Raw genomic sequence first — 26,143 nt, 5'->3', positions numbered from 1 at the left:
AAAAAACCTGCGGTCTACTTTAAGTAGCAAGTAAAGGAGCACTGAAATGTAAGAATGATTTCTCTAGATATTACACACTAGGCAAGAAAAAGCAGTAGCTCTGACCTTCATTATTGCTGAGTGGTCATTGTGAATATAACTAATATTTTGCTGTATATCACCGCAGATCAATGGATTTGTAATGACAAGCTCAAATTTAAACAAAAAAGTGCCCAATAACTTAATAAATTAAGTTCAGTGGACCTTTATGTCTTCACATAACTTTACTACTAAATTGAACCTTCTCTAATGATTTCAGTTTTATTCAAATAGTAAAATATTTACTGTATTGTTTACTGTTTAGAATTTAAATAAAGAGCATAAGTAAACCAAAGTATTATTTAAAAAAGATCTATCTCTTAATAGTGTGAGAGATATGTATATCCAAGCACTGCATAGAGTCATGAAATGCTTATTTCAGACCAGATATCAAGAAAATTATAATTGTTTTTCAACACTTCTGTTTCTTATCTCTTCTAGAAAAAGACTATCAAGTGAACAGGTTTTAAAACAAGCCCCTGTCTGAAAAGAACTGAATGATTAATTTTGGAATTCCATGAGTGTCAGCAGGCTGATAATCAGCAGATTACAATTAGCTTAATTTCAAAGTCCCATTTCTCTAAGTCTTGCCTAAAGGAGTGATATAAAAATATTTCAGAACAGACTCCTGGGATAGATCTTCTCCTTTCCCCTTCCTCAGCAAGTAGATAGCAAACAATTGGCAGACGTATTATCAATAAATACATCATATTAGAAAATGTTAAATGCTTTTAAAATTTGGAGTTATACGATCTGCTTAGATGGCTTGAGAGAAACCTCCTTCTTCAAAGCAGCATTTGGTACATAAGATAGCTCAATAAAAAAAATTCACAGGCTTCTCTAACTCATCCAGTTTCAAACAGCTCCTGTATTACTGGAGTTATGACACTTTTTTTAAGGTACTGTCGGGACCCAGGACATTTCTCCAGCTGCCCTGGTTACCAATACAAACACTTAGACTTACTTACTAGAGAGAACTGATATACATGTCAAGAAATAAAATATACTGTATCTATACAATCACAGTTGTATCACATACAATATTAAAATGAAAAAAGAAAAGTGAAACCAGAGCAACTATACTGGAGCATCTTATAGATACAATTTAGGGAATGAATTAGTACTTTATCACAAAGTTTAGCTCTTATCTGGAAAAGAATAGCTCAGGAAAATCATCCAAGAAAATACAAAAAACTGCTGTTTCTTATCAAGAAAATCAAAGCAATTTTTGTCCAAAATAAAAACATTTTTAAAAGGAGTATATCAAAAAAGAAAGAACACTCACCTTTTTCTGTATGAAGACGTTTAAATGAGTCCGTTTTTGATAAGCTTGGATCTGAGATTACTTTGGAACCAAGTTTAACTGTCAAGTCTATGGATCGGTATCCTTGAGGGAGTTTGCGATCATACAGCAGAGTCAGAAGCTGGGCAAGTGTCATTTCAGCTGGTAATGGCTGACCTAGACAACAAAGGCATCAAGTCAGAGAGGAAAATTCTGACTGGGTTACTTTTACATACATATCCAGGTGCTGTTCATTACTTGCACCACAAAAGCCAAGTAGACTAAATATCATCTGGCTCCAAACTAAGGCCTAAATTTTACCATTTGTTCTCTTGGGAAAAGGGGCCCCATCAGTTTGGAACCAATCATCAAAAAGATCTATGCCAGCATTCCCTAAGACAGCCCTGTGCTGAGAGCACAAGCACTTGGCACATTTAACAAATGGCAAAGGCTAAGGTAATTTGATGTGCATTTTAAGTGGGTACTGGCTGCCCCCCACTATTAAACACCACCTATGCAGCACCACTGAACTGTGGGAGCAGAGAGGTGTCTGCGACCAGAAGGTAAAACAGGTGGTATTGAAAAAAGTGGAAAACAAAGAAACTGGCAATTCTTTATCAGGCCTACTAATCCCAAGCCTAGCTCACTACTCCTGTGTCAAGACAGCAGGAAAAAAAAAAAGAAAAAGAAGGGCACTGCCAGGATCACTTTTCTCCACAGCAATGCAGACTTGAAATGCACATGCAACACAGTCCAAACTCATTACCCTAACTCAAGTTTTGGCCACTTTGTTGATTGTAAATATGTTCTTGCCTGAAATTACAAGCTAATCAGAAGGCTGAAAAATTTTGTCTGAAAACAAGTAGATTTACACATTAAATATTTTAGAGCTGGATCATATAATAGCATGTCCATTTCATCGTGATTGCACTTAATCAAGTAAAACAACATCTAAGAGTTCCTTAGTAACAATCTGTTTCTTCAATTGAAGATTATGCTTAAGAAAAGCAAAAACTCAAAATGCCTTGCCATTGTACAAGGTAATAACAGTCTGCTGTGCAAGACACGACCAGATCACAAATAAAGAAAGGTTTACATGACCATTGCAAGACAGTCAACATTTACCAGCTACATACTGAAAATAGGCACTGGGTTTTGATCTCATCTCCAAAACAGCAGTATGACAGATTATCCTGAGTTGGAAGAGACTCACAAGGATCAAAGCCCAACTCTTGGCCCTACACAGGACAGCCCCAAGAGTTACAACATGTGCCTGAGAGCACTTTCCAAGTGCTTCTTGAACCATCAGGCTTGGGGCTGTGACCACTTCCCTGGGGAGCTGATCCAGTGCCCAACCTTCCTCTGAGGGAAGATCCTTTTCCTAATATCCAACCTAAATCTCCCCTGACACAACTTCAGGCCATTCTCTTGGGTCCTGTCACTGGTTACCAGTCACTAGAAAAGAGATCAGTGTCTGCCCCTGCCCTCCTTCCCTCATGAGAAAGTTGACTGCAACAAGGTCTCCCCTCAGTCTCCTCTTCTCCAGGCTGAACAAGTGACGTCAGGTATCCCTCATACGGCTTCCCCTCAAGGCCTTTAACTCTCTTCATTGCCCTCTTCTGAACTATCTTTAAAAGCTTTTAGTCCTTCTTATATTGTGTCACCCTAAACTGCCTCCAGTATCTGAGGGGAGGCCGGCCCCAAGCAGAGTTGGACACCCCCCTCCCTTGCCTGGCAATGCTGTGCCTGATCTGCCCACTCTCCAGAAGAGCCTGTAACCATCCGTCATGGCACACCATGCACTGGGCTCATCCCACCAGGTTCTGCTCATTGTCCTCGCTTGACTATATGATGCTTTTATCCCCAGTTGTCTGTTCTGTTTATGCTGGAGAATAAGTTCTGCACCTTTAAGACTTGTTCTGAGAGTGAAGGGGGGAGAGAAGAAGCGCACAGTTTGTTTTCAGACACTGCACTCACTCCTCCACATTCCTGCTACTGGCTGTGTTGTCTGCAGATGGACAGACAGCAGGACAGAGCTCTCCATTGTTTGAGTTAGTTTTAGCCAGCTGAGGCAAAGAAGTTCCCTGGACTGTGGTTTTTTTTTCCTTTTCTTTGGACCTGTTTAAAGCTGCTCTGGCCTGAACACCAGAAGAGCACCAGCAGCCCACACCTGTGGCCCACCAGGCCGGGCCTGGGCCATGGCATTTCCAGTGCTGGAGGGACTGATCAGAGACTGAGTGAGCCGAGCTGCAACTCGGGGAGGGGACTTTCTCAGTTTGTCATCTCTTTTAGAGCAGCAAGGGTTTTTATTGTTTAATATTGTTTAGGTTTTATTGTTTAATAAACAGGTTTTTTCCACTTTTCTCCAAGGAGGTATTTCTTCCAGAACCAGTTGGGGGAGGGGCCAATTGAATCTGCTTTTCTAGAGGAGCCCCTTTGGGGGTTCTCTCCCAAATTTGCCCTGAACGAGGACACTCATCAATTTTAGATATTTTAATTCAAGTATATTATCCTGCTAATAATTGCCAGAGGATAGCCTCAAAGCTGGTAATTGGATAGTAAGTCTCAAATTTGGGGATTTTTGAGTGAAAATGACTTTGATCAGAAGTTAACCCCTTAATTCCATTAGCTGGATCCAGACAAGAAGCTGTTCTGCATAATAATGAAGCATTTCACTCATGGTTCTGTCTTTTATTCCTGATCTAAGTCAGTACAATTTCTTCTTGAAAAAGAGAGATTGCCAATCTTGCTATACCACATCTGATATACGTGGAACATGACCAACTGCTTAGGACATGCTGTGTTTTTAAAACACAAATGTTATGGAATTCAAGAATATTCCTGAACTGGCAAATCAACTCTGCAGAGAGCAATGCAAGATGGTTGCCCACTTAGAACCGGGAGTAATAGGGCATTGGTACCAATTCAGTTCTGCCTTGTATGTGGAAGAAAACCTATGATGTCACCTTTCAAACCCACCCTGCTTTCATTTGTGAGTGAAAGTGTTTTGAGAGTTTTCTTAGGAATAAGATACTAAACTTCAAGGGAGATCAGTATAATTGCCACTTTTTTTTTTTTTTAAGCTGCTATGATGCTACAATGCTGCAGTTGCTGATGTTGCAATGATTTCCAGTTGAAAGCTGTTTACCAGCTCCACACTTCCAAGATGCTAATGCCCATTACCATTGTAACAACTTCCTGATGATGTATCAGCCACTGAAAAGACCATAATTTTGATATGTAAAATGTATTATTAAAGTTACCTGGTAGTAGTTTATGGTACAGATGAAAGACTGGAACACTAATGGTCTTGCTGGAAGATTCTCCTCCTGAGGAAGAAGTACCAACTTTATCTGCCATCACTCTTCCTCGCCTCGATGGTGGGCGTGGAGGGGTGGATGAAACAGCTCTTTTTGACTGAGATTTCAAACCTAGTACAGAAGTAAAAAATTTCAAGTTGTTCTATTATTTAATACCTTCAGTTTGCCAAGGTACAACATACTTAAAACCTTCAATGATAGAAAAATATACAAACTTTACCTCACTGGCTAAAAAAACACCAGAACAATATTTTTGTATAAAATATATTTAGATATAATCCCAGTATTTTTAGTGAAAAGACTGTGCATTCTCTTAAGCCCCAAACATAAACCAAACCATAACTAGATGATATCATGCAAAAAAAGAGCAAAAGCTATTCTGATTCTGCTGTCATTGAAGAGTGTCTCACAATAGGCCCTAGAGCAAAATGTTTTTAGGCTGTCTTTTCACCTGAAGGCAAGAAAGGCATATTTTTCCAAACTGACAGACATTTCAGCACAGATTATAGCTAATAACTCCTTGTCTGGCCTACAAAGGTGACTTTAGCTGCAGTACTGACAGTACCACATGTGATGAAAGGCGTCTTTATATGCGCTTTCCAAGTTCCCTGACCTCAAAACATTTGAAGTAAGCACTACATGAAAATCAGGAGGTAGACTAGCTACAGAAGAGCTTACTGTTACTACACAGCAAGACTGCCTTATCTTAGGACAGCTTAAGGTGACTTAAGGTACAGCAAAATCATACTGCAATCAAGTACTCTTCTGTGCAGGTGACAGAGGTAAAAAGCCATCAGGTCAACAGACAAAGACAGACAATTACTAACTCATCATTGACCAAGAGCTGCCACAAAACTAACAAGATCCACACTTCAAATGCTGTAATACACTCTGGTTTCAGCCGATCATTAGAAGCAGCTCTAATGTACAACACATTGTGCAATAATCTCAGTACACTAGACTAGCTTGCTTCAGGAAGATCAGGCTGCAAATACCATCTTCTCCCTCTATTAATTTTACCCATAGGTAAAAATGTAAATACTTTCAACTTCTTGAGATTCTGAGGACACTACAAAATGCTCAGAATATATGAAAAATTATTACAAAAGAAGAAAATATTTGACAAACAGGCAGTAAAACAAATCCAAATTAAATAAGTTTACATTTAAACTCTTACTAAATTGGAGAAAATTGGAAATACCAGAAAAAACCTGAAATGTGCTTCTTTTTAATAGAGAATGAGCTATATCAGGCAGTAGGATGAGCGATGTAACTGGAATGACATGGCTCACTGCACTATGCCCTATCTTCAACTTGGCTTAGTATTTTTGTTTCTTTCTAGATTTTTTTGTGTTTTAACCCTTTCCTTGGACCTATTAATATTTTAGATACTACTAAAACATGTTTAACTTAAGTGGCACCTACTGTAACTATTTTGTCAGATAAAGATGCTGTAATTAATATAGCTATGTTGTTTTAAATGCACACCAAGTTCAGTGAAACTGCTGCCCAGTTGAGCCTTTGTGTTAAGTTATATGTACATCTAAAAACCTGAAATAAAAAGCTTAAGAAATATTGGTGCCAAAAGTCAGAGGAAATCAGCATCACTGCTTTATGCTTCATGAAGTGTGAATGAACTCGAAGTAGCTCAATACTGGCAGAAAGCTAGATAGGAAAGGAGTAGTTTGAAGTTCATTAATCAACTTCAAACTGAAAGACTAATGACTTCCACAGCCATCATCTGAAATGGAACATTTGTGTATGTACCACTGCAAAATTACTATGTTCAATCTATATGCTCCAACAAAAGGTTTGCACTTTTGTAAGAAAAAGGGGCTTCTGAATGTTTAACTCAGTAGTTTTTATAAACTGAATGCTTTGAAACAAACTCCAGTATTAGTTGTTTCCAAGTGGAATAACGTGGGTTTATGCCAAAATCTCCATTTGACAGTTTTTATTAGAGTACCATTAGCTGTTACGCAAAATATGTGCATACCTTTTATTTCCAAAGCATATTTTCAGAAGAGAGGTGACTAAACCCTGTTGTACCAGCTAAACCGCAAAAAGCAGGAGCAATAATTCCCTCCAAGCTCCAGGGGTGTCTTTAAAAAATGCTGCAAAATACCCTAGCAACAGCATCCACGAAGATATCACTGACACATATATTTAGGTGTACATAGAATTGACAAATTTGTCACAGTATAATCTACTAGAGGCAGCTGTTTCACCAGAAATCAATCTCTCTTGCCTAACAGTCAGTTACATTACAACTGTAGTACCAGCTGCTATGATATTTCTAATCATCACTAGATATAAAGTTAATTATTGGTAGATATTTTCTTCCCCCAACACACTTTTAACACCAGAAAGATCCATTTTATAAAAGATAGAAGAAAAAGACATACCAGAAGCAACAACAACGCTGTAATTGTCCTGAAATCCATTTTCTGCTTTAACTTTTTCTTTCTCCTCATAATTCTTCTTTTCTTTATCTTCCTTCTGTTCATTAATTAGCTTAGCTGTAATACTAGGTGTATCTATATGGGAATGGAGGGGATAAGGACAAAAAGAGAGGAAAGAAAAGCATTTCAAGATACTAAGTTGATTTTATTAGTTTCTAAGCTGTTAACAAGGCTATTCTCAACTACTGTAGCATTTCAGAGTTCCAACACAGGCAGCAATAATACGTTTTTACCTATTAAGGTATTATAGCAATTCTGTCCCCTTCTTCCCCCAAAACTCTGTTCTCTGACAATTTAAATCTGTAAGTTTAAAGCCATTACTTGATGAGTTAAGTGTTTTCACATTAAAAAACACTAAACCACTGCAATCAACCAAAAATGAGATTAAGCAAAAAAATCTCTAGCCAAACCCAAACCCAATGAACCAAAAAACCCACAAAAAATCTTGACAACAAAACAAAGGAAAAAGAAAACCAACAAAAAAAGAAATATCAAAACTTTTTTTTTTCCAAGGATGGCTGCAGACTTATTTAAATATGATCTTGTATTTGGGTCTGGATATTTCTTGTTACAAACTGATCCAATTTCAGAACTGGCACATTCTCTTCCTTTGGAAGAGAAAACTGGAAGATGCCTGAAGTATATTACAAATCTTGAGCTGTTTAAGAGAATATTGGATTACTGCAGTTCGACCATTTTGGTTCAATCGCTAGCACAGATCACAACTATCAGTACATTATTAAATCTAATCTAACTTATTAAATCACTGATGATTGGTGACAATGGACAATTTCATACCCTGTGGAGTACAACACTGGCACCAAAATGGCTAAGTAATTCTCTAATTGCTTCTGAGTTGTTTCCACATAGCCACAGCAGCTTTAAGGTACAACCAGACTCAAGACCTAGAAGTAACATGCAGCTACCTTAACTGTGTGTCACCAGTGGGTGAGGGGCTGAAAGGGATGTGATTTGGCTGCCTGGAAATATATTATGATTTGTGCCTGAAAACATTAGTTATGTCTGTATTAGACAGCACCAGAGACTAAAAAGAGATACAGAGCGTGAAACTACTGCCACTTAGGAGTCAACATTCACACACATACACTCTCTCTATGCATAGATTTGTGTGTATACATACAAACATGTGTGTATACATATATAAACACATACAAAAGTATCTTTGAGACTGTGTATGGTTTTGGCTTTTAAAAAACTTTCATTATTATTATTGCTACTACTATTATTATTATTGAATTTCTGAGTTGCTCTAGTTTTGTCCCATGGACTCAATGTCCACTTACTGCTGAGGAATTTAAAGGTCATTAATAAAATTATTAAAGAAGGTTAAGCAATGGTATTTTAACTACTCAGGTGAAATCCAGATTTGTTCAGTTTTTCTGACTCCAGCAGTAACTCAAGTCTAAGGTGCATGAACTACAAAACAACTGGGACTCATCCAGGCAATCCTATCTGCTGTGTACTGCACATTTTCTTCCTATGGTGAAGGGATGCAAGCAGCAGATCTATCAATGATTTCATGACCCCTTTCTCCCCCTCTCTTTTTTTTAAGCTGGGAAAAAAACTACAAAATGATATGGGTCTTATGACTTATTCTTGCAGAAAGTATGAAACGGTTAATTTGAGAAAATTAATTAATTTAAGAAAAAAGAAGTTAACCCAACAGACAGATTCTGAACAGGATCTTCATGACTTCTACTGCTATAGTGGTGACAGCCTTTTCTTTATTTTCTACCCCAGTCCACCTCTTCTCTCTCTCTCACCCTAAACACACAGCTTGCTCCTCTTATAGTCAAGCCTTCTTTACTCTGTCCTGACCATGGACCTCCTAGAATGCCATACAAGAACCACAAAGCCAAGGCACAACAATGCAGCAGCAAACCCTAAATTATGGTGCCCTACAAAGTCAGCACCATTTTCAATTTCAGACATGACAGTCTACCACATCATCACATTCTCCTCTCCAGACCTTATCAGCACTGGCTATCAAGCTGACAACAATGCACCACTAAGGCAGCTACTCAGGACAGTTTATGTCACTGCTCAGCAACTGATCCCTACCTCGTACGAAGTGACCATCCCACCCTTTACAGTAATGAGATCCTTGTGCAGTTTGTGGTCAGAAAAACCTGAGTCACATTTCACACATGGCTCTCTGGACAGTAAATAAATACAGAATTCTATCAGAAATAGTGAACTATTCCTTGATAAATAAGATTCAAGCATTTAACTAGGAATGGATATTTTTCTATTAAAATCCTAAAACACATCTTGTCCTTTCTAGTATTCTGCCAAATAATATTTTAGTACTCCTATCAGCTTGTTAGGTAACGTTAATTGCCCCAACAAATTTTTAAGTGTAAAAATTTTCCATAAATATAAAAAAGCAATAGTTGCTTTTAACTCCATGAAAACCTGTCTCATAAATAAAAAGTTTATCTACCCTGAGTTCCAAAGTACACCATCAAGTAAACCTACATCTAGGAGCATACATGTCTAGTCAGATGAACAGGCAACCAAGAGCACACCCTTCAGTGCACATCATGTCCTATTTGACAAAAACATAATTGCTCTAACAATCTTTGACTTTTCTTTGGTATTATTGAGAACCACATTTTAAGAGTAAAGAGGAAGTCCTGGATTTGTTTATTTTTTTTAAAACTAGACATGTATAAAACTGATTTTTCATTTAACATGTCCAAACAACTTTTATTCTATTTATTACTAGAGGAGAATCAACTTGCATTTTGCCTGGTTTTACCTAGAGAGCTCTGGCATGGAGATGACATCTTCAGTATGAATTCTACTTGTTAACTAAATTTTAAAAAATTATTCCCCATAATCTTTAACATATAGTTCTGTTTCCTGAAGTATTAAATAACCACTAAAATTAAAGGTGGGATTCATTTTAAGATTAAGATGTCTACCATTTAGGTGTCAAAATCCATATTATGGTCTGTGAGACCTTCATCTCTCAGTGTATATTCAAATAGTATAACTGAAAGTACTGAAATTTAAAAAACAAGTAAAAAAATTAATGCCATAGCATTATCCTCTCACTGAGCATAATTTTAAAATTAATACCTAAAAGTAAATGATACTTTTAATTTTTAATTTAGTAAGCAAATGCAAATATTTATAGAGCAGACAAATGTATAACCACAGAAATTAGATGGAGCCCTTATCAAGGTCCTTTTGACAGGACATACATCTCCACCTTGAGATGTACCACTAAGTTCCAGGCTATTAACTGACAAAATTTGGGGAAATTTAACAAAAGGATAAAAGACAGTGTGTTTTAAATACTGATATTTGCAATATGATTTGTATGGTCAAACAAACAATGTAAGTTTTTTTTAAACTGCATTTAAAAAAGAAGCAAAACAAAACCATGAACTATTGCAAACTTGCCTGACACACGATCAAGAACCTCTGCTAGAGTTGTTGAGACAGGCAAGTGAAGAGTACGAAATTTGTGTCCAGCTCCGTACATTGGATGTTGAATTACATGACTAGTAGCATTAATTCTACCTTTGTACAGCTGAAAGGAAAAAACAGTCAACATGAATTATGACATCAACACTGAGAAATAAGTTAAATCACTATGTTCTTATAAAGCCACATCAACTAGATAAAGCTAAATCCTTAGTATGCTAAAAAGAAAACCTGTTCAGAGGTAAACAGTAAAAATACATCAAATTAGGACATGTTTAGCTTTTTAACTCCATATAATTTGTTTTGAAAGCCTACAATATTTTTAGGACCAGAAACAGTATGATATCATCTTTGCTTTAAAAAACCCAATCATTTTACATAGCTGCAATATGAGAGAAAAACCACATACCTAAGACTTGCCATTATTTAGGAAACAAAAACTTAACTTTGAAACTAAATATTAAAAATTAACAACATACTTAGAGTAGAGAAAGATGATGCTTTTCTGTTGCTCTCACTTGAGGAGAAAGTTTATTCAAGACTTAATATCTACTTTTTGTTATTATGACAGGTAACTAAGTCACTATTAGTCAAAACATTGCAAATATTTTACCATAATGTATTTTAGACAGCCCTGAAGACCTGTTTCTGCATATGAACTCAAAGGACCAATTAATTGTTGTGCAATGCAATTGTAAAAAATTTATTTTCTGACAACCAGAACTGAGCTTCTGAAAAACAGTTTTGGTAAGAACTTTTAAGATAAAAATAAGGAATCAATCTTTGAAAGGTTATGTTGTTGGATATTCTAGAAGTATATCCTGTACATCCACTTTATTTTTAAGGTTTCTCTTTGCATCTTATAGGAACAATAATCTCACTAAGAACACAATTTCCCAGTGTTTTTAATAAAAGAAACTGAACTATGACAACTTCAAGACATGTTTTCTGCTTTTACATATCTAATAACAGCTTCTGTAAAAATCTGTTGTATGTAAAATAACAAATCTGGTAACTGACATTACCTTCACATGATCAATCGACTTGTTAACAATTATTCAGCCAATTTAAAACATTTAAATCTTTGTGCTAAAACTGTATTTGTGCCTCCTTTTCCATTTTATACTATCTGATCCAGTTTCCCTCTCATGTTATCTCCTGCAGTGTTTTACTTCTGAGATGCAGAAACCAAAGCAGCAAATACTTTTTTCTGGAGTATCTTTATCTGGGAGTATCAGATCTTTTAAAGAAACTTCTGGTTTTGCCCTATGCTTTTAGTCACAGCCTTCAATGGAGAGTACTTCAGACATCAATTGTAATTCTGTTCTAGTGAAGCATGTGGAACCATAAAGCATACATCTGCTTTATAAATTAATTCACATATTTGTCAATCTATTCATGGCACTTTGGCTAACTGCTGTAGCATGTCTGCCAACTTTGACTATGACTGATCCTTAATGATACTGCTAAGGACTACTGAACAGATATTGTATCTATATTTATTGCTAGTGTGTAAGGGTACTATTAAAAAGCCTTCTGTAAGATCAATTTCAGTTGTCAGATCCTTCAGAAGAAGTACATTTCCAACAAATATTTTGTGTTATTGTAGCACAGTGCCTTGAATTTCCTTCTAAAATGATGAGTTAAAATTCAACAGCACTTTCCTTTCCAAAATTTCATCATGTGTACAGCAGAAAAAAGCTGCTAACATGTCAAACAAAGTTGAATATACTCAGACTTAAGATTCACAGGCTAAATTTATCCCACGTTTACCATATGGTATCAAAAATTCTTACTGGACAAGGGGACTGAAGAAACAAAGTCACTTTCTCATCCTCTAGCATCAGCTGCAAAAAAAGCCTCCTAATAAATCCTGAAATATTTCCAGAGGTTGGGAGGTTCCCACGCTGAGGAGAGGACTGGAACAATTCACAGAGAACCTGAGAAGGCAAAATGATATCAGGTTTAAAATATTTCTATATTTAGGTCTTTAAAATAAAGCTCTACACAGCCAAAGTAGGCAGTGCCTGAGATCCACTTCCAGTTACCACACCAGCTCAGAAATGAGCACAACTGAAGAAAACACCAGCAGCAAATAAGGCCCTTAATATAAAAGTTAAAAATGCTGACTCCAGCAAAGTAATTGTAAACATATAGATTTCTCAAAAAGATAAAAGAAATGAAAATAAAGTAGTCATAAAACCAGCTTTTGAATCCCTAAAGTGAACATTTCCCATGGCATAATGCATTATTACTCCCAGCCATTAACAAAGAACTGACTCAATTTTTTACTGAAGTCTACTTCTTCCTAGAGTATCATTATTTTTAATGCTGAAAAAGCATTTTTTCATTATACTTGCATTCAGCTAGGTCTGCAAGGTTAATGAATGTGACAAAGATTGCTGAATCTGCTCTAGAATGCCAAATGCAAAGCCATATTCCGCAATATCCTGTATTTCCTTGGACACAGGTTGCACAAGCAAACTTCCCAGGAAATCCCCTTAGGTTACTAATATAAAATATGTGTGAAGTTTGCTGTTCAAATTCCATTTCACAGAAGTTTAGCCCTATCCAATTAAACAGTCTTTTGGAGTTCAGTGAAAAGTTTATTTCTCTAAACCAAGAGGAAGAGAAATTTATACAAAGGACTGGACAACCATGCCAAAACATTTTTATATGTTTCAGACTCAAATCAACAAGCTAACAATTTTAATGTAAATTTTGCCAGTCAATGACAGTTTACAAAATCCCAAGTTATTATAAAGAAAGGTAAAAATACAGAAAGTTTTCAAAGCATTAAAACATTATTTTTCTCTCTCACCTGTGCCATAAGTCTCTGGTTATTAGGATGGCAAGAGATGCACTGGAGGAAAAAAGCAACTGTTGCATTTTCAATTGCTGTCCGCTGCTGAGTGGTCAATCCTGTGGTCACAGTTGAAGAAAGAGAGCTGGACCTTGCACTGCTCTGCTGTGCCGTCATATTGTGTCCTCCAGAGGTAGCACCAGAATGGCACAACAGGAATAAAAGTGCTGTCCACAATGGATTGACTTCAGAGCCACCCAACCAATCCTTCATCATGTGGCTGTTGCCAACTTCTGTCAGAAACCTGAGAACAGGAGCAACCAGGTCTGCCGTGATGGGCATTTTATTAAAGTGCTGTGGAACATGGTGCCTCCTGAGCCTGTCCTGGCTGACATCCATTGATTGTGCAGTGCAGTCAGAGCTGGAAGTATGGTTAAAGCAAAAACTAGCAAGACTTCTTACAAGCAGTGAAGGCAAACCTGAGTCCAGTAACTGCTTGATAGCTTCAGGAGACTGAGATGAGGCAGCAAGAGTAGCCAGGTGAGACTCTGTTAGTGCAAGAGGGGCTTGTGCATTTTTAGAGTCATCTGTCAAAGATGAGCTAAGGTCCTGCTTTTTGCTGTCATCAGTCATAGACAGTCTGTGCTGACACTGCATTGGAGGAGGAGTGATACCCATCCATCCCATCAGTAAGGAAAAATAATTTGGGTGGATGTGGCACATGGAACAAAGCAAGCTATCAACAGCTTTCTTCAAAACCATGTTGCAAGGAAGAGACATGGACCAGTTAAACAGTGACCTGGAGAAGACAGAAAATTGTATCAATACATAGTCTGCCAGTTATTTTCCCTTTTCTATCATTAGTTCATACACCATTTTTGCACTTTTATGATTTACTATTACCGAAGCTAATGTGAAACACTCCATGCTGAACTTGGAAGCTTCTTTTAGATCACAATATCAGCAGGATGCTGATTACCCACAAAAAGCATTTCTCAACTGCATGCTTAAATTTTTTTCACCATACTGTATAGATACAATAGATACAATCCAGCTGCATACAAAAACCAGATTTCAGTCTTTCAACAGTTGTCATACATCTCATCCACTTTTAACCAACTGCAACCTCTTTGTGCTGTCAATTCTCCAAGCTGCAGCTGTTAGGGTCACACACATGACACTATGTGTGTGTACAAAGGTCATTTACATGAAGGTCTCAATTCCTTGTAAGAACTGAAAGTAGTTTAACATGTTCCAAAATTTTTGAAAATTTCTCTTATTAGGGATTTTCTTAAAGATGCTGCAAAAGAAATGAAAGCAGCAACAACCTTGTTGGTTGGACAACACACCCTTGTTATCCTTACTTGACCCAAATTTAGGACACAAATTAACAACAGAATTATTCCTCAGCTACTCTAAAGTCCTACCTACCTTTGGCATTACATCCAAGTACTATCTGCTTGAATGCTAATCCAAGCCATTTGAGTGCAGAAGCTAATTTAGCTCCTGTTATCCAGCTTAAATTTCAAAAAGGGGAATTGTAAAGTAAAATGATAATTTCTTCACACAGACTTGTCCAGAGTATGTGAAGTACTTTAAAACAAAACCACTTTTCCAAACTGCATTCACAGTACCTTGACACCACAGATGTTACATTATCTTAACATTTACACACAGAAGTGAACATGCACTTCATGCCATTCAATGCTAGGTTTTTAAATTAAATTTGGATGTATTATTGTATCTTGCATTCCCCATTTGAAGGCAAGGATTGTTTTCCCTTCTTCTGGATGGAAATGTTATTCTGTGTTTAGTCTAAGGGCATTCTAGGAACTCAAGGAACTCTCTGGATCTAACCAAAAGTTGGATTTATCACAGTCAAAGATTGATAAAACCCCTCCCCAACAGAAAACTCATCTCAGTGGCTAAATGATCTGTAACTCTGGGAAGACAGCCACAATTTCCAAAAGTCCACATGTACTAAAGCTACACTTAACTCTTCTCCAAATATATATTAACACAATCCAAATGCTAAAATCTTCAGCATGAGTTCATGCTCTATGAAAAATAAGTTTTTTTTCTAAATACATATTTAAAAATAACTATGGGATTAGCATCCATTGGCCAAAGCAAAAATACTGAAATGGAAAAAGGGGATGATGGGAAAATATTTCCAAGAACAAAGTGATTTATCACATGAAGGAGAAACTTGGAGCTATAGCTAGAATCCATTACAATATTTCAAAAGTTACAATACCAAAGAAAATGAAGAATACACAAGAAAAGTTACTTTTATCAGAAAAAATATTTGCCCATATAACTCTGATAAAAAAAGCTTTTATATTTATTAAAGAATATATTTTATAATTTGCTCCAGATGGTGGCCTACATGAGTGATAGTTTTATATCTGGCAGGAGGTAGGGGAACAGGGTCATATTAGAACTTGCATATTCAAACTAGGTATAAACTATCATTTCTCCCTGTAATGAAAACAAGACACTTTCCTCCAAAAGACAGGAACTCAGCTGTGAAACCAACTTTTATATATGGATTTTAGATAAATCTAATTGGGCTGTCCATTTTGGAAAGTCCATTTTTATTAGAGCTTTTCCTTTTCAAATGTTAAAATGTGTTTCTGTTAAAGTGTATTGCTAAAAGGACTAATTGACCTGCAATTTAAAATCCTTAAACAGATTCTCATGATGAACAAGCTAATTTTTAATTAAAATTATCTACATCACTGTATCGCTGAAGAGTCTTTGGAAATTGTCTTGTTTCAAGTCATGTAAGAGTTCCACATGCTTGTACCTGTAACCATAACTTACACACTTGACAGTGCTTTAATGTTTGACTATGCTTAAAGGAGACTGGTTGTGGAAAAATATGAAGGTTTCCTAAAACCAACAAAAAACCATGTGCAAAGATCCCTTTATTAACTGCAACTGCATTCAACAGTACAAATCAAAGATGCCTGACTAATGCTAGATACCTTACCTAAAAGCCATTTTTCTATAAAACGTGAAAAAAGTGTTATGTGGCTTTTCTGTTTTGTTTAACTATCTCTTCCATTTAAACAACATAAATTGCATATACTATATCCTATATTTTCATTTTGCGAGTCACTAAGAGTATACATTTGGTGTTTAGGGTGAACTTCCCTTTAGAATGCATCAAAATGAAGCAAGTTCATAGTTGAAGATTCACTCCAGATTTTGTGCATTCATTTCTTTCAAGTCCGGCTAACCAGAACAGAAGTGACAACTCCAAGAAAACATCTCCACCTTCCCACCTCTCAGTTATAGATACTGGATACTGAGACAAATAAAATAATGCTTCTGTAACAGCATCCTAATGAAGATCACTTACATCTACTGTGAAAATTACTGCAAACAATTTCAGCAAGAACAGTCCATTAAAAAACCTCATGAGCGAAACCATGAACCAGCTTACCTTTCACATATATGCAAGTATATACATGGATTTCCTGTCTCATTTCAGATTTTTGGGTCTTTAAACACAATTATACCTGGAATATGTCAAGTGCAGCTTTGAGTTTAGAACTACAAAACGATCTGTTTGGATAGGTATCCATTTGTTTGTTTAGCTATCCATTCTATCAATTAGCTTCACTTTCCACTACTATTTCACAATAAGTGCCCTTCAAGTTGTATTACATCCATGAACAAAACAATTTAATTACAAAAATAATGTGGTGCTAAACTTGGCTTTACTTACTCAAAGAGCTCCCTGTCCAGCAATGCTGGCAAATCGTATTCAACAAGCAATTCGTAACTATGCCACAGAATTGCTGCCACACAATGCAGGTGGGAAGGGGATGGCATCAGCAGCCCATACTCTCTGGTTGAGCTATTGGGACAGATGTAGCTGACCCGGCCACTTTTTTTCATAGCTGCAACTCTTGCAGAATCACTGACCCATTTCAGCAATGCTTGAATTCTGGAAGACAAGATGATGCTGCATATTATAAACGAGCAAAGAAACAGAGTCAAATAAGCTTGCTGGGTTTTTTGTAATCCAATTTACATGTTTATATCTTTCTTTGATGTAAAGCTTGAGAGTGAGCTCAAGCTCTTTTTTCTCAAGACTCAGATCAGGGCAAAATTTAATAAAAAAAAACTTATCTTGGACAGCCAAATGTGAACCTTTGACAGAAAAAGAAAATATAGCAGGTATTTAAGTTCTGACTATTTGTTTTTCAACTGACTTTTCTCTCAAAGTTTTATCACATTTATAAGAGCAGAAATAGAGGGACAAAGAGAGCATTCCCTGAAAAGGATGAAAAGAACTAGAACAGAAAACTGGGAGAGCTTACTCAGATTTCTGCACTTCCATGCTACCTCCTAACAATGAGATTCCAAAAATGTTTGGTTTTGTGAACTAATATCAAGCCACTGTTTAGCAGGTTATTTTTTGAATATGCTTCCATATGACAACCCAAATAGCATTACCTATCTTTTGTTCCAGGGTCTTGAGTTGTTCCAAGCTGATAAAGAATGTCTATTGTGGAGTCAGAAGAGAGACCATTTAATCTTCCAAACAGTAAAGGGCTATTCAGATCTTGCCGCATTCAAAAAAAAAAGGGGAGGGGAAATAACAGAAGTACTTACATACATATTTTTTAAGTGTACTAATGACATTATTACAGAATTGCAATAGTAACATTGAATTAAATTTCCCCATTAACATAAGGATGAAATTCCTATACATATCACTGTTTCAAAACTGCACATTTTGTATGTCCAATGTTCATCTTTACTATGAAATGAAAAGCCATTACAACACCTATCAGATACAGAACTTATAGTAGGGTTTTCTTCAACATATTCCAAAAAGACATGACTAATTCCAATAGAGCTGTCAAACCTCTTGCTTTACAGAAGCAAACACTTTTTTCAAAATGAAAGCTTATTTAACTCCAATTTCCATCAATGGGATTACAGTTGAAGATTTCCACAGATTATTTCCTATTCAGCTTCTCCTCACTGTGTTTATCCTCTGCTCTGCCACAAAGTACTTTCCTATCTAACAACATTCCAGCAAAAGAGAGAAGTCTATGCTGAAGCACTAACTCATAGCAAAAGAAGTAATGGAAGCCATTTTACAAGGAGTGTTTTCTGGTAGCAACCTCAAAACAGGAAAAATTGAATTTCTTTCATTTAGGAACTACAAAACAGCAAAGTGGTATGAAACCATAACTATAAAGCCCCAGTTCACTAACAGAACAGCTTCTGCAATACTTCACTGTGGGACATAGAACGTAATTATATCTTCATTATGTACCTCTACACATAAATATTTTCAATGTTGAAAATACTCAGAATATTCAGGTGTTCAAAATTCACACTGTTTTACAGACTACTGCTGCCCAAATTCTGCTGCGTTCTCCTTGGCAGCATTTGTGGCAGTACTCTTTATTTTAAAACATCTGCACACAGTGTCTAAAGTAAGAGGCATTTAGGATACACTGTGCATCCTACGCTGTCTTCAAAACACCCATCTAATTATGAAAAACCAGACAACCCTGGGAGCACTGCTTTATCCTGGCAGGACTACCCACATACGAAGACTGTGATACTTAGAAGCCCAACAAAGCACAATGAGCAACCCAGGCTCAGAATCAGAAAGCAACATGTAAATACACTGTATTTGTACTGTTATACAAGCAATGTTTTCAAGCAGCAACTGAAAAGAAATACACTGCACTCACCTGCAGGATCACTCCCTGATGCCGAGCAGTTTCTTAGAAGAATGTCAATCAATTTTAGGCCAATTCTGGTGGACTGAAGCCCAATTTTCACAAGCACAGCCTCAATGTTGGGAGAATGCATCCCACAGTAAGGGGACATTAGTAAAGCAGCACATGTCTGCAACAGATTAGCAGTGGGTGCTGCAGCACTGGCCATCATTCCTTCCAAATCACTTATGTGAGTGAGGCAGTGGTGTAATAATCTTAACCATCCAATACTGAAAAGGAAAACAGAAAAATGAGCTAATGTATTATTTTATTGCATTACTTCTTACCTGCATTAGATTACAGGACAAGTAGTGCAGAAAACTTCTGCGACATGATCAAACATCATCTGAGCAAAGCAAATGACTGAATTCAAGACCACAATGAAATACACATTAGTAATGCTGTTGCAATCATTGGACTAAGAATATAAGAAAGCAAGGGTCTGTGGACAGAAAGAGTTAAGAGCCTGCAAGTTTTATTACTAAGGTTTTTCAAGATTTTTCGATTCACATACATTTTTCTTCCCCGTTGAGGGAAGAAATTCTTCCCTGTTGAGGGAAGGATGAAAGGGAAGGTGTTTATACATGGGGATGGGTGTGGGGCAGGTTTGGGTTTTATTGACTGTTGGTTTTTTTTCTTCTTTGTTGGGTTTTGTTTGCTTGTGTATTGTTTTGTTTGCTCGTGTACTGTTTTTATTTACATCAAATGAGTGAAAGTGCAACAGCAGTTGGCATTAAAACTATACACCTGCACAACTCCCCTGAGATTACAAACTTTTAGGATCATACATATTTACAATAAACTACAGTGAACCTTAGGGAACCTGATTTAAAATACATCTAGAAAAAGCACAGAAATTAAAGATGCACTAGCTACCACATTTCCTTCATGTCTCTCATTCTTTGACAAAATTGTTCAGAAGTTCTTTTAATAATAAATCCTGAGAAATAAACCTATTGTAATCAAATCAATTTGGCAACACATCTATTAGACTTTACACCACAATACTATTTAAATTAGAATCGTGAACAAGATGGCAATCTAAGCTGTATGTGAAATAAATGGCATCTTTCACTGACAAGTTCTAAACTAGCAGGTTGTTTTGACAACTAACCTTTACCACAGTTTTAAAAAATGCAAACTTAATTACAGATCCTAAATTAGGCTTACAATTTAATTTCAGAAATCACTTACTCCTAAATCAATTGGATTCATTAATAAAAAAGAACAAGTTCTCTGCTCTGTCTAAAATAAAATTTATGCCCATTTTATTCAATATGTGTTTCACATTACTATCACTGTTTTACTGACATACAACATTAAGCTGAAAGCTACAATAAAATATTTCAATAAATGAGGAACATACATTGACCTTTCTTTAGATACCGGTTATTCTTGTGTGACTTTATAACAACCATTTCTTAAGTAAAAATACAGTATAATTTGGCTATAGTAATTTTCTTCACTTCTATTTAAGAGCAAAGACCAATATCAGTTATACAGCTTTTATAAATGTACACCTCAAGTATTCATGTTCTCTAAATTTACTTATGCTCTCAAAATTTTCATCTGCAAAAGAAAGGTTTTCAAAACTTTCCCACGTTCTCTTCAAATATATACACATTAGGATTTAAAGATTAAATATTTAAAATTATTGAGTTTGTTACAACTTAGTAAGCTAAATTTAAAAACCAGGAAATGTCAAAATCTGTCCTGTAAACTAAATTCAAAGCTGGAAAATGCTGACACTTTAAAAAAATTCTTAAAGTGTTCATTTATTTTTATTTTTAAAATGAGTAAGAAACTCAAAATGCCACCTAACCAAATAAACACTTTTGAAAAGAAATCTTGCTGATATGCCACAATTGTAAGAACCTTCAGCTCCTATTTCCGAAATGTTTGCAAACAGCAATATTAGATATGACTTCCACAAAACATAGCATTGTTCTACTTCCACTCCTGCTCCAATACTTATGTAACTCCGTTGACTTCTGTAAGGATAAGAAGTATTTTGGCACTCCATTTTTTTTGACAACTGCCTACCCATTAAAAACAAAAAATGCAACTCAAAATGCTTTCCTGTGCTTTATATTCTCTCGCCACTTCAGGGACAAAACATTCCCTTTTACATCTGCAGACTAAGCATGCTACTAAAGAAGGCAGAAGCACTGCTTATTTTTCCTGATGTGGTATTCACATTCTCTGAACAGAGAGAGACATGGTTCTCTCTCCCAGGATTTTTCCTAGGGAAGGCAGTGAGAAGCTCAGAGAAGAGAAAACTCTTATCTCTACTTGCTGCTCCTGTTGTTTGGCACACGGGGAATGTGTTATGGAGATTGTTTACCAAAGGTGATTTGTTAGTTGGATTCTGGTGATGGTTGTTTGGACTGACTGGCCAATTGGGTCACAGCTGTGTCCTGACTGTCTCAGACACGGTCAGGTTTTTCTTAAGTACCATTGTAACATAGTATCTCTTCAGTATAGTATCAGAGTAATATAACACAGCTTAATAAAGCAGTTGTTCAGCCTATTGAAATCATAGAGTTAGAACACTTTATTCCCTACGCTGGGGCTGCCCTGCATCAACATCCCTTCATACTGGAAAAAAAAGGAGGAAGAACTTGCTACTGAAAGATCTGACTCAGAGAAGCAAACACCACAAAAAACCCGAACACTAAACCATGAACAGGCACAAACTGTCCCCTGACACTGGAGCCTTACCTCGTTTTGGAGACCTGGTCCTCGGAGGGAAGGAAGGGGTTGTTGACAGTGGCAGAGGAGGTGTTTCCAAAGGCAGTGAGGCCCAGCAGTTTGATCTGAGAGAGCCCCAGGGTGCTGGCATCCCGAGGACGATGGAGACGGAGGCAGACAGCTGAGGCAACTTCAGCTTTTACCAGCTGGATTTTTATATAGGTGAGACCACTCGTGATAACAGGAGTAGACAAAGGTAACATATTGACACCATCCGCACTTATTTCAACAGACACTGATGAAGGGCAAGCTACAGAGTGAGATAAGAAGGTTTAACACTATTTACAATCTGTACCAGTTTGTCTTCATCATGGCTACATAGTCAACACTTAAAATTCAGAGAACAGAATGACTGAAATGGTCTCAGGCAGACACTACTACAGAACTGCAGCTGGAGAACTTCACCTGGGAGACGGTACATGTCAAAAAGCACAAGCATTTTGATATATGGTATATACAGTTTATTTCAAAGACTTCAGAGGAAGAATAGTCCTGTCACTGAAAACACCGTATCCCTATCAGGGTTACAACAGCAAGAGCTGAAAATCTCATGCTTTTTCCCAACTACCATACACAAGCATTTTGCCTGAAGAGCCTCGACCAATATCACTTTCTCACTGGGTTTTGGTGAGCATGACAAAGTTTTTTGACATATTTAACAAGAATGGCATATGACATCTACTACACCAGAAAACAAGCAGGGGGAGGGACTTCTGTTCTCAAGGAAAGCAGAATTTGCAAGCTTTTCAAACTTATTTTACAGGCATTACTCAAACAACTTCACAGCTTTAGTTCCTCTGATTACACTCTTTGTATTGTATCCCAACCTTCAAATTTTTCAACTGGCATCAACATCAGTGAATCTACTTACTTGCCAGAGAGGCCAGGTGAGGCTGGATGTGGATCTCCTTGAGCAGCACAGCTGCAGGAAGGTGAATTGTGAGGTCACACCAAGCTTCCTCAGGTAAAAATATGTATGACCATGCAGCAGAGCGAGCCCGTCTGTGGGGAGGAGTAGCCTGCAGCAGCACTTCAGCAGGCTGGGCAGTGGGGCTGCTTGAGGTGATTGAACCTTCAAAACAGCACCATTAACATTGATTATTAATGTTTATTAATAAAACCCAGATTAATTTACAACCTGAACTGTGGAAAATATCTTATTTTTCCTGTTTAATCTCTTCTGCTTTATCAGTAATATCCCATATTTAATGCCCACTGCCCAGTTACTTTTCTTTTACTCTGAGCTGTTTTAAATAGGCAGCTTACATACCACATGCATATGTATGTCCTTGAGATTTGCTGGGGGAAAACTGCTGCCAAAATTCTAAACTTACTCTCAAGAGTACATGACAAAATCAAACCAAATAGAAAGGTGCAGGTTAAACAGCATGCTTACAAATTGAACTCAGTTAAATCACAGATAACACGTTTTAAATACTAAAATAACATAAATTACTTTAAAACCAACTTCTGCAACCCTTTTTCTTTTAAAAGGTTTCACATGAAAACCCTTTCCTAAAAAAAAATTGTCAGAATAAAAAAAAAACCTGAACACAGTTGCTGCTTTTTTTTCTACTCCTAGCATAAGTTAAGAATGATGAAGGAAGATGTAGGCTGTCTTCCTTAGCAGGTTATATGGCATACAAGACCAGATTTGAGCTGTTCCAAACTCCAGGTACTTGGGGTGTTTTACTGCAAAGTAGCTACAGCCTGACCCCACAACTAAATGTCTAGCAGCAGCTGGACATTGATAAACTTTCATCCCAAAATGAATTGAGCCCATCTCAGAGAATAACCACATGATGAGAATCAGAATGTGCTACATAGACTACCAAATGATGGGAATTAGAAGGTACTAAGTGAGAGTAACCAGAAGCTTAATTTTAAAAGCACACTCCTGACTGAAAGTTAAATATTAAGAGAGATGCCCTCATGGCAGAATATCAAGAACTGCAGCACTTTGTAAGCTGAAAGATAAGGTAGGCAAGAACCTACCACCACACATACTTAGGATTTTTATTGTTTAAAGTAAAAAAGAATGAACATGTGCAGGATTTACCATTCAGAAATTTGTGAGGAGCAAAGTAGAAGATCTCCAGTAGTCCCTATTCTACCAAATAAACCTCTTTTTATTGTCTTTCACAATGCCATTATTTTTGACATTCTTAAATCTGAATCACAGGACTGAATGGACTGCTTTCTCATTTAACAATCTCTCCAGAACTTTTAAGATTAATCCCCTTTGGTCAGTGAGACAAACTGTATGAATGCATTCAAGGGCTGCATGAGGCTAGTGGGCAGCAACAGAAAACAAAGACACTAGTACTGAAAAGGAAAGTCTTGGTAAGATATTGCAGTACCACTACCTCTTAAAACACACACATTTTAGTTAACTGGCAGCCATTGTATTGACATCAAAACAGCACTGAAATTCTAACAAATGCTTGTGCAGGTCACATGAGAGCAGTCAGAAGCAGATATGAGAGCATCATCAGCAATATCAGCTCCAGCTTCACAGAGCTCAGGCTCATTCACTATCATCCCACCATGCCATGATTCTGTACAAACTCCACCAAAATTGATGTGCCTTGAGAGAAGTTACTGAGTCTCCTTATGTCTAAGGCAGATGGTGGGCTGGAACCAGGCATCCCCTGACCCAGGGAAGGAGAAAGGGGCTCACCTTGATGTATTAATTAGACATGGTTCACTCCTTCTCCTTCTCTCACCTGTCCACATGAGGTCTTATTACCTGTGGTGGAGGGGACTAACCTCATGCCTCAACATTACTCTGAAACATCAGCAACCCCTCCCAAAAGAGGATTTAGTAGTATTGGAACATTTGACACTATTGTATAACTTTTTGTTAAGAACTTGATACACATTGAAATGACTAGTAGGTATTAATCTAAGAGAAAGAAGCACTACTCACCCAAAGGTGCAAAATTGTGAATTCCTTCTGCATTATCAGGCTCAGAAGCAAGCACTCTGGCTTTCAAACTGCTGTCTGTCGCTTTGGTGGGACCAGAATCCAGGAATTTCATTATAGTTGAAACCATGCTTCTTGCTGTGTTAACAATAGCTCTTGTACTTGTTACCATGTTGTTACAGATAAGTTGAACACCACCTGTGTATAATGTGGGCACAGAGAAAAAAATACTGCTCAGGAGCCCACAACAGATTCCACACAAGCAAAGGCCTGTTTAATAACACATGTCAACACATTTATGTACTATTTAAGTGCCAAAAAAAATCTAAATCAAACTCTTTATTTGATGTGGCTAAAGAGAGGACATTCTTACCCATATCATGGAAAGCCTTCAGGGCCTCACTTGTATCCAACACTCGTAAAATGAACCAGAGCAGTGGCTCAGATAACTGACATGTGGCAAGAGAACCCTAGAAGAAAATAAATTAAGAATTACATGGTTCCATACAAAGTTAGTACAGTAGAAATTTAAGTAACAGCTCTCAGCCTCCCCTTTTAGTAGGCAAAACTACGAGGGAAGAAATGCCAGCACAGCTAATCTCTCTGCCACCATATACAATGCCATGTTCCACATGGTTCAATTCCTTACACAGGAAAAGTCTTTGGGGTATGGAAAAGCTCAAACTCAGAGGGTAAGCATCTTCACAGAAATATGAGTAGTGAGCATTAAAATAGCCACAATAAATGTGCTTCTCACTTGCACATAATAAATTATCTGCTCCATCTTCAAGCCTTTACCACAAACATTTACAGGAATGTCAAAATGTTCTTAGAGAAAATTCTTTCCCTCTACCACAGGCAACAGAGAGAGGCTTCCTAACTCCAGCACCCAAATGAAGTGAGCCTGTAAAAATGTTAACATTTGTTTTGCATAGCAATACTTTAGTTTTCTGACCTTACTACTGATTACAGAATCAACTACCATGAAGCACAGTGAGGGAACTTACCTGCCTTCCCATGTACCCACAGGCCATGTAGGTAAGAATAGGCTGAAGCATCACTTGAACTGTTGTTGCTTTCTTACTAAGTGTTGTCAGGATAGTGAATAGCCCATCTCCAACTGATATTGCATCTAAGCCACCATGAAAGTTCTCATGTTTAGTCAGATGTAAGCCACTTGCACCTAAACAAAAGCAGACAGTTCAAAGGACACAAACTGAGACCTAACAAACCATTAATAGCACATTAAGAGAACTCAAGAATATTCAAATGTTCACATGGATTTTACCAAGTAAAAATGGACCAGCTT

At 37.0% G+C, this 26,143-nt stretch overlaps 1 protein-coding gene across 2 annotated transcripts in view; it reads right to left on the bottom strand.

Annotated features, from left to right (window-relative positions):
* The window catches only part of BIRC6 (baculoviral IAP repeat containing 6), a 177,765-nt gene that overhangs the window by 65,507 nt on the left and 86,115 nt on the right, over positions 1 to 26,143 (bottom strand). For both annotated transcript variants that reach the window (XM_054280068.1, XM_054280069.1), the window contains exons 47-60: positions 25,842 to 26,017; positions 25,208 to 25,304; positions 24,838 to 25,032; positions 22,780 to 22,980; positions 21,879 to 22,158; positions 19,131 to 19,387; positions 17,872 to 17,980; positions 17,138 to 17,359; positions 13,420 to 14,200; positions 12,395 to 12,538; positions 10,575 to 10,704; positions 7,086 to 7,217; positions 4,624 to 4,791; positions 1,364 to 1,537 (exon numbers count right to left, since the gene is read on the bottom strand). In XM_054280068.1, the coding sequence (XP_054136043.1) occupies positions 1,364 to 1,537; positions 4,624 to 4,791; positions 7,086 to 7,217; positions 10,575 to 10,704; positions 12,395 to 12,538; positions 13,420 to 14,200; positions 17,138 to 17,359; positions 17,872 to 17,980; positions 19,131 to 19,387; positions 21,879 to 22,158; positions 22,780 to 22,980; positions 24,838 to 25,032; positions 25,208 to 25,304; positions 25,842 to 26,017 (3,066 nt within the window). The remainder of the gene's footprint in view (positions 1 to 1,363; positions 1,538 to 4,623; positions 4,792 to 7,085; positions 7,218 to 10,574; positions 10,705 to 12,394; positions 12,539 to 13,419; positions 14,201 to 17,137; positions 17,360 to 17,871; positions 17,981 to 19,130; positions 19,388 to 21,878; positions 22,159 to 22,779; positions 22,981 to 24,837; positions 25,033 to 25,207; positions 25,305 to 25,841; positions 26,018 to 26,143) is intronic.

The sequence above is a fragment of the Melozone crissalis genome, unplaced genomic scaffold, assembly GCF_028551555.1.
Source record: "Melozone crissalis strain CALT ecotype California unplaced genomic scaffold, PUWL_Pcris_2 ptg000027l_1, whole genome shotgun sequence".
In the NCBI taxonomy this organism is placed as follows: Eukaryota; Metazoa; Chordata; class Aves; order Passeriformes; family Passerellidae; genus Melozone; species Melozone crissalis.
Note: the sequence above shows the minus strand (reverse complement) of the source record. Positions and strands in the feature narration are given on the sequence as shown.